The sequence below is a fragment of the Hyperolius riggenbachi genome, chromosome 5 (assembly GCF_040937935.1).
Source record: "Hyperolius riggenbachi isolate aHypRig1 chromosome 5, aHypRig1.pri, whole genome shotgun sequence".
NCBI classification, from domain to species: Eukaryota; Metazoa; Chordata; class Amphibia; order Anura; family Hyperoliidae; genus Hyperolius; species Hyperolius riggenbachi.
Genome location: NC_090650.1, coordinates 92,962,568 through 92,972,407, shown reverse-complemented (window position 1 = coordinate 92,972,407; position 9,840 = coordinate 92,962,568). Strand labels below are relative to the sequence as shown.

The window sequence follows — 9,840 nt, the reverse complement described above, 5'->3', positions numbered from 1 at the left end:
CTGTACCTTACAAGAAGAACATTACTGTTTAAATCTGTGTGCACGTTATTCTGCATTCCCTTCTACAGAACGTGCTGGCGCTTTTCCTGCTCACTGCCCTCCTATGTTTACACCGTGATACTACGTCCACAATCTATTACAGTACAGTGGAGCGCCTACATCACAAAATGGATGTACAGTGCTCTCTAAGCGCCTGCGCTACACATTCCTACGTCACTTGCAATTACTGACAGAACGATCTCCATAGGCGCATGCGCGGTGCTGGGGTGGGCTGCGCCGGGAAGTGTGGCGGCGCCTGCGCAGTGAGTTCTCGGAGACTGCCCGTCGCTGCTAGAGTAGTTGCTTGCAGTGGAGGAGAGAGTTGAGGCGAGGGGGAGAGAAGTGCTGGGCTGTGCCATTATCTAATGCAGTCACAAGTGACGGCTCTCCCGAGTTTTACTTCGCGGACTCCCCGCTGGTGTGTTCATCCGCAGCCGGACAGTCACCGAGCCCTCCCGCACGGATTGCTTTTTTTTTTTTTTTTTTTTTGGAGCTTTAAATAAAAGCCTCGCTGGCCTGGCAGCTAGGAAGGAGGAAAGAAGAAAGCCATTAAATATTTAGGCAGCTCTGCTGGCGTCACACTGACTGGAGGAGAAGAGAGGAGTATGAACACCAACATCATGTATGCTAGCAGGAAGAGGCGAAAACCCGTGCAGAAGAGGTGAGTGAGCCGTCATTCCTCGCTGCTAAGAGCATGACACCCCTTCCCTGCATTGCTCCCCATGGGGGGGGGGGGGGGGGGGGACATCAGGGAGTCCCAGCTCCATACACACTACTCCACTCCTGCCTGCAGTCCTGTCTGTTTACACGGGCTGCTTCCACTGTTCTCCATGCCAGGAACTAACTTTTTGTTGCAGTATTTAGGACTTCTGCAGAACATTTTCTATTGCTATGACACATGGACGTAGCAATCACTCCTGCGACCTCTGCCATTGCAGGGGGGCCTAGAGGCTTTGGGGGCCCTCCTGCTCCTCCCCAACTGCAAATGCAGCCAATTAGAAAAAACTTCCTGTTCATGTACACAGACTGTGTGCAGGAGCAAGGGTAGTTTTTTTCTTGTTTACAGACAATGCTTGACAGCAGAGCACACTCTGTTTCCATTCTCTGGCTCCCAATCACGTAACCTGCAGGGTGTTTGGGGAGCAAGGGGGTCCATGATATCGTTTTTGTAGGGGGGCCCTTTAAAGTCTAGTTATGCTTCTGATATGACACATTTGTTAATGCGTTTCTACAAGAAAGACCATATATATATATATATATATATATATATATATATATATATATATATATGTGTGTGTATATATATATATATATATATATATATATATATATATATGTGTGTGTGTGTGTATATATATATATATATATATATATATCTCACCCACATCTTCTGTAGTGCTGTACATAGTACAAAACAAATAGAGATTGTTGTTGTGAGGTTTGGGGGCAGTAGCCTGCCAGCAGCCCTGGTAAAGGCAGTTGAATTGGCTATAAAACTAGTTTTATGACCAGCTTTGAACGGTTCAGGTTTTAGGGTTTCACAGCTTTATGTGATGGCTCTGGGTACATTTTTCCTGGGGAAAACTTTCTGTAACTGGTACTTCCATGGCTTTAAAGAGAAACCGAGGTGGGTTTGAAGAATATTGTCTGCATACAGAGGCTGGATCTGCCTATACAGCCCAGCCTCTGTTGCTATCCTAAACCCCCCTAAGGTCCCCCTGCACTCTGCAATCCCTCATAAACAAACAGCTTGTCAGAGCTGGCTGTGTTTATTTCTATAGTGTCAGTCTGCTGCTCTCCCCGCCTCCTGCAGAACTCCGGTCCCCGCCTGCATCCCTTCCCTCCCTGCTGATTGGAGGGAAGGGATGGGGGCAGGGACCGGAGCTATGCAGGAGGCGGGGGAGCAGCCGAGACTGACACTACAGATGTAAACACAGCCTCACAGCACGGCTGTGATTTATGGGGGATTGCAGAGCGCAGGTGGACCTTAGGGGGGTTTGGGATAGCAACAGAGGCAGGGCTGTATAGGCAGATCCAGCCTCTGTATGCAGATAACATTCTTTAAACACACCTCGGGTTCTCTTTAATGGATATCAGTAATTATGTCCATCTAATCATTGTCCTCCACTAATAGTTACAATTCTGTTAATTGCACTCCATACCTGAGATGTTCCTGTATTTAGATGTAACCAATGTAGCCCCTCCAGTCCCTGACTGGTGTGCTGCCTTAGAAACAAATGACTGGGTGCTCTACTTTGCATGCATAGACTTGATGGGAGCAGACCTAGCTTCTAATCTTTCTGTGGTATAGTAGTCTACCAAGGAGTGCATGTGTATGTTGTAGAGAAGTTGCCTGTTTGTAAACATGGCTACACGGGACCTGGGGGCTAGGGATGGTCAATAAGATGCAAATAATTTTGAGTTGACGCAGCATTATGCGAATATATGCAGCTTGAAAATGAACCAATCAGATCCTGCTGAGGTAAAATTTGATAAGTCCATTTTCAAGCGGCATACAAAATTTGCATAATCCTACATCAACTCTAAATTATTTGCATTATGTTGACCATCCCTACTGGGGGCCCCCTAAACTGTATCTGAATATGGGCACATCACAGGTAGGGGATGCTGATTACCATTTACAACATTTAACTTCCAGGGAGGGGAAATGAGCCACGGCTATAAAAATTCTACAGGGGTGTATATATTTTTTATTTGTTGCGAGCCCTGTTGCAGAGATTTACTTACTTCCTCTCAGGACAGGAAGGAATGGCATTTACATGATGGAGACACAGACAATAGTGAAAACCCAAGTGGCTCTAACACCCTCCCCTTCATGTTTTCAGAAGTAAACCAGTTGTTTGCTGTTGAGACATGGACAACAGAAAATAAGTTAAAAAAATATTACTTGACCTATACAGCAACTGACCCTTTTTTTCTCTGAAACAAACCATTCCATTACAGAACTCCTGGCTCGTACAGTGAATTAGTACAGTCATTCTAGTATTCATATTTACAAACTATAATTCAGAGCGGTTTATTACTCATTTTAACAGCACTGTAGTATCCTGCAACCCTGATTACTGCAGAGTAGGCAATTACTGGTGTGTTCCCTTTTTCATATCCCTACCAAACTGAACTCGGATAATAGCCAGCCAGCCATTACATATACCATTGTATACATACTGCAACAACCATACTGGCTTAAAAATTTAGGACTTTTATTTTATTTTTAAATACAATTTCATGTTAAAAAAAAAACAACAACTTGGGCAGTTTCCTTTTCCTTCAGTACACCAGGTTAGGTGGACTGGGATTCAGGGGTTTCTTTTCTGTTTGTCAGTAATTTTGGTCAGCATCCAGCTGGGTGACCCCCAGAGTGGCAGTAAAGTGTGCAGACTGCCAATACTCTAATGGCTAGAGATTGTGAAGCCCTCATTTACATGACCTGAGAGTCTGTCAGCTTGCTCTAACAGCAAAAAAATATCCCAATTACCTGTGTCAAGGTCTACTGCTTCAAGATGTTTTACTCTGGTGCTCTGGGAAGAAGGTTGGGTCTAAAAGTTTCATTTTGCATTAGGAGATAAATATTGAAACCAGTTACTTGTATTCTACTTGCATCTGTATGCATGCATTTAGTTCTGTGTTTTCACGCCTGATCATGAGCAAATATATAATTTTACAGTTGCTGATTTTCATGGTAACGTCATGTTTTTTTTTAAATCAATGTAAAATAGTTTCCATATAACAATTTTGAGAAATGTCTTCTAAAATAGAGAACATGTATATAACTGTAGAGTTTTATTTGGTGCCACCTCAATATCCTTTCTGCAGAATAAATGACGTGTTTTTAATATTTGTTTCTCTATGCAAAATAATGCAGTAGGGCATGGTTTGTTTACGTCTATATAAGATTACTGGTTGCAAATATTGTTATGCCTTGTTCTAAAAGGCCTTCATCAGATAGTTTGGGAAAATGGGACTTGCTATTTTAAACAGTAGCTGCTGGAGCTCAGCTGAGCTGAGAGATGCTAATATGCTTGCAGGCTCCTCGTCCGCTGTCCTGTTATGTAATCGATCTTGAAGAAGGCTTTTCAAGCACGCGGGCAGTGATGGGTTAATGTTTACAAGCTGCGCTGTAGTGGAAGTAATGTAAAGTGACTGTCATATACATTGGAAAGTGCCCCTTCATTTAGGAAGGAAGTATGGCAATACTGCATGGGCGTAGGAATTGTTCATGTCACCAGAAAGACTTACTTGTGCTGCCAGTATTTGATAAAAAGTTAGTTCAATTGCATATAAAGCCACAGTTACATATTGAGGAATACAAGCCTATGTGAAATGTATTGGTTTAAAATACAGAAACGTGAAGTGTACTCGACATTGTAGAACATTTTATGTGCTGTTTTTCTAAGGCTGCTCCACCCTTTATTGTCTGTAGATTAATTTTACCTTGTTTCCTGATCAATAGTGCTGCAGCCATGTACACCATCCATCAACATTTATTTGTTACTTTTTAGCATTAACTAGTCCCTTTTTCCACCCCCTGTTTACAATTTGAAACTGCAGATCTAGATATAATCTGTTTTGTCTATCTCCTGTGGTCAGCCCTACACACTGCAGCATCCCTGTCTGCCATACTCGATAGAGGCGCTTAGCCAAAGGCTGCTGAGGTGATTTTTGTAGACGCTAACAGGAAAAAAAAAAAGCTACAACATAGTAAAAACTCCCCAAATTACCACTAATCTGTATATAGGCTGATTTTTGTGTGTGCATGTGTATACTCATCAGATAAACTATACAATATACTTAAAATACCCTTTTTGTTTTTTTTGTCAGTAATACTGTAGCTTCCCTTGTTAATATTACTACATATAGATACTTTGATTTTTATTTTAGTTCTTATCAATTTGTAAAGAAAAAAATATATATTGACCTTTCCATTTCCACCTTAACCCTTTATCAAGCAATTTCTGAGAGAAAAAAAAATCATGGTCCTATTTGCTACATGAAGCCACCTGGACATGTATGAGTTTTCCTGTTATTCTCTCTTTCCCACCCCTTCTGTCCTCACCTTCATTATCATCATTATTATTATTATTATTATTATTAATGATACTTTTTTTTTTCTAAAAGGCAATGGATATGTTTACGTAGTTTATAGATGGTATGTAGTGCATAGTATTTTGCATAGGTGGCATTTTTATTTTAATTCCTGTGATGTTTGTGCTCCTCAGTCCTGAAATGTTCAGTAGATACCAGGAATAAACATCCCCATATCTGTTTTTTTACAAATAGAAGGCAAATTCATATTTAGTGTAGCCTGAACTCAGACCTTGTTTATTGGTGGCTTGAGCTGTTAGGATGCATCCTGTTTTCTTTAGTGCAACTGGAAGATGAGTAATGTAAATATCAGAACAATGAAGTTATGAAATAGTTGTGAAATGTACACGCATATTTTGTCTATAGTGTAGAGATTGCATCCATTCCAGGCTCAGATTTCATGCATCCAAAGCCCTGGAACCAAGCTTTTGATTTCATTTCTATTTTTTTTTCCCTTTCAAAGATGCATTTTGAAATGAATACTCAAATTGATGTAGGGCATTTTTAAGCAAAAGGCATTTGCATCTCCCCCCAATTTCTAAGGATATTTTTGCTAAATGTTTTTAATACAAAATATAAAATATCTAATACACATGAAATTGGTATGTACAGTATTCAGCCTGTTTATTCAGAATTACTGAATACGTAGAAGTATCTGGTCCTTTGCACTATGAAAACACTTGGAAATCATGTCTCATTTCTTCTATGAATTCTGTTCTAAGCTTTTGCTCTCAGATCCCCTCCAGCTTTTATATATTACCTTCCTCGCATTTTTATGTGGTGATTATACCCAAACTGTAAATCACAGCTGAGTTTGTTGTTGCAGTAGTAATGTTTTATTAGTGAGACTGATAGAATTGTGAACTGTAGGAGATCTAGACCGTTAAATGAAGAGTCCCAGTTACGTTGAATATGTTTCGTGCCACCGTTACAGACAAAAGTGGGAGAGGTGCAAGTTGGTGCTTGCAGAGTGATACTACTTAGGTAGTTTGTCATCTTAATGTTTAGCTATCCTGTATAGTGGGCTTTTTTTTTTTTGTGATGGTAGTGGAGGATGGGCTGACTGGAAAGTTTCAAAACACAGTAATTTAACTCCATCGCTTTAATTGTGGGATGCAACTCCAAAACAGGAGATCCATGGGAAGGAAGATATAAATCTGCCACCTCCTTGAAGCCAGCCCAGTTCGAGGAAAGATTATATATTTTTTTTATTTTTTTTACTTTATGAAGAGAAACTTTATTTTTTGTGCTGAGGAGTCTGCTAACCTCATTCTAGCCAGTATATATTATTCACCTGAGTTTATGGAGGGGGGATAATTTTTTAAATTTCATTTTAAACACCTCTATTTAAATTTAAGTTTGATTTCACTCTCTTGTTGATATTCAAGAATCAGAATAAGAGGAGGCAAATCCAGCATTGCCCAAAGCTAATTGGATGCCTTAAACTTTCAGCTAACCAATCATTTATTCCAGAATGTGATTAGCTCTGTGCAAATTTCCATTTCCTCCTCCTCCTCCTCCTCCTCTTATTCCAGTGGCAAGGATATTCTGGTAAGTCAAATTTCCCATCATATCTGCACTAACTAGAGTATGTTTTACATGGCTGCTGACAAATTGTTTATAAAATCAGCGTGGCCTCATTTATTCTAAAGGGGCCCATACACTGAGCCGATTAGCGGCCGATCGAGCAAAATCGATTGATCGCAAATCGATTGACAGATCGATTTGCGGCCGATTTAGATCAATTTGCGGCCAATTTTGATCGATTTTGATCGATTTCAATCGATCGGACATGCTGGAAAATCTAGGTCGATCTGTTGAGATTGCTTATCATTTTGCATTGGACCTAATGGAAGTCTGATGGGAAAAACAAAATGCCATCAGATCGATTTTCACTAGATTTCATACTGAAATCTATTGGAAATCTGTTCCTAGTAAAAAATGTTCCTAAACACATCAGGTAGATCATAAATCTATCTGATGATCTATTGCTGCTAATCTAAGGAGTGTATGGCCACCTTAAATCTTGTCTCAAGTATATATTACCAGTAGGACACAATGTTGTCATTTTAGTTGATTTTAGAGGTTATCGGGAGATATTAGTACATCTAGTAAAACCAGAAAAGAGCCTAGTTGTAACCTGCTTAGATTTACAAACGTACTTTTACATTTTATTGTGTTTTTTTTTTATAGCAGTGTTCATACATGGCCTGTGCTGGTTCACTGTTACACTCTAGTCATCCAGGAGGTAAAAATTGGTTTAGTATAACACATTGTTCCTTTTCCAAAGTATAACACTGCACCTTAGTGCTGCAGTAGTATAGCTTGTTACTAGCAAACTGTTCCCCCCCCCCCATCTTTTTGTATTTTTGCTCAGTATACTTTACTGTTGTATGGAGTCATGATTTTGGTTCTCATAATTAAAATGCATCTTGTTCACAAATGTCAAGAAGGTTTAAGAATGCAGCTTACATTTTTTTTTCTTTGTTGCATTTAGAAAATATTGAGATGTCTTTATCTCCATTTTTGTGTGTTATCTGAGTGTTTTGATTTTTGCAAACTCAACTTGTACATCTGAGGTATGATTTTATTCAGGTTTTTCCTGTTATTGATTTTTTTTCCTTTTTGTATGAAACTTCTTCAGTTTATCAGCCAACAGGTTTTTTAATATTTAGAATTATAGATGGTATATAATGGAATTTTAAATTTTAGATGCCACATCTGGAATATATTTGTTTAGATTCTTATGTTTTCAATGCTCAGAGAAAGGGTTACTAATTTTAGTGCAGAAAGTGGGAAATAGCATTTCAAAGAACAGTGAAAAGATTTTTGACCTATATTCTGAAAGATCAACAGGAATCAATACACTTCTGTTCATAGTGCAGCAGGCTTCCTTCTGCAGCAAGTGGGAAACATTTCATAGGTCATTTTCCAGTACAAGAACGGCTGCTTTAAATCAACTGTTTATAGACCCTCCTCTCCTTCTGCTCAGCAGTTCCTGTTCTCCATTTATTTAGTGCTTTGACATTGTACATGACATCAGTTCTTCTGAACTCATTCAAAGCCAAGGTCTTTTTTTTTTTCCTTATTCAATTAGTCGTGCTTTGCTTTGTAACTTGCTAGTCTGGGGTGTGGAAAACAGCAGGCGTTACATGAAGGAGACATGTACTAGTTGATAGAGATGTTTGCACGTTGGAAGCCCTGTGAATATGTGTATGTTTTCTCATATTATATCTGAACTATACATTTTTTTTTATTTTTTTTAATCATGTTACATGCATTGTAATTTTATTATAAATTATGTACCGTAATTAGAATATCCTTGAAAATTACAGCTGGTGCTTAATTGAGTTTTTCTCTAATTGTCAGTGGTACTGACTCCTAAAAACTTTCTGCAGGGTCTTGAATTCCTTGAGTAAATTGTAAATTGTCTGTGTGCTAAAATGATTAGAAAGTAAGATCTCTAGGTATGGCCAGCTATTGTTTTGCCTGTTATACTTGCGGTGAGAGGGAAGAGGATTGTGGTCCATGATGTAATAGCTTTAAAAACGTTGTATCGTCGTTGTCCCTCCTCCTCCACCCCCCCCCCCCCCCCCATCAGGTTTAATAATAGCACAACTTTCAGAACAGAGGACTGGAGTACACAACTCTGATGCAGACCTTCTAAAGAAGGAGGCTAGCCTTACAAAATTTAATTTTGCCTGCCTCTGGTGTCTAACCTCCCTGGTATTCAATTTCTGCTGGATTTCTGTGCAAAAAGTGGTTAAAATTAATTTTCATGACGTTTTTGCCTCAAACATGCCAAAATGTGCAAGCAAAGTATTGGTATACATTTTAAAGTATGTTTCAAAAACAAGATCATGTAAAAAGATACATTTTTATTTTATTTTACCCTTTCTTCCTGGCCACAATATCTCCACAGAAAACGTGCAGTTTTTTCACATTCGTTTTTTGACGTCTGTGTGAATTTTCACTTGCAGGTTCCAGAGCATGCAAAAAATCTCATACAAACAAATTTTAATGCAAAAAAATGCATTAAAATGGAACCCTTCCTTAGAACTGCTGGACAAGCCTGAGTCCGTACCATTTTTAGCTATTTTGCCCTGGATGAGTTGGGCTCGTCCATACAGCCAGGGAGATCATACTAGGTACACTTTTCTGATGGAGGACATCACTTTTTGGGCCTTATGCAATTCATTCTTTCACCTGAGTTTTCTCCTAGGAGATAATTTTTCATCTTCGATTTAAAATAGTTTTCCAGTACTTTTTAACTAAAAAAGTACCAAAAAGTAGGTGAAAAAGTAATGGTAACATTATTTTGAGTATTTTCTTGCTTTCTGGTGGCTTAAAAAACATTTTATTGACAAATTTAAAAATATCACCTAGGAGAAAACTCAGATGAAAAAGTGAATTGCATATGGGCCTTTGTGTTGATTTTGCTTAGTATAACAGTTTGTGTTTTAAAACTGAGTTTTTCAAGCGAAATAATATAAATTAATGTAATGTGAAAGTAGGATTTTATTTACATAACAACTTTTTATGATTGCACAAATGGTGGACGGAGCCATAATCCTGTATCGTTATGATTCAGAGATCACATCATCCATGGAGAAGATACTTTAATGTGAGATTAAAGAGAGCTTGGACTTTATTGGGGAGGTAATGAGTACTGCCCCACTCTTAAAGTTCAGCAGTTAT

The 9,840-nt window shown here is 38.8% G+C and overlaps 1 protein-coding gene across 3 annotated transcripts in view; it reads left to right on the top strand.

The window, feature by feature from the left end:
- The first annotated feature begins 305 nt into the window (after positions 1 to 305).
- AHR (aryl hydrocarbon receptor) overlaps positions 306 to 9,840 on the top strand; it is a 215,662-nt gene continuing 206,127 nt past the window's right edge. For all 3 annotated transcript variants that reach the window (XM_068236000.1, XM_068235999.1, XM_068235998.1), the window contains exon 1: positions 306 to 700. In XM_068236000.1, coding sequence (XP_068092101.1) covers positions 645 to 700 — 56 coding nt within the window. In that variant the 5' untranslated portion in view covers positions 306 to 644. The remainder of the gene's footprint in view (positions 701 to 9,840) is intronic.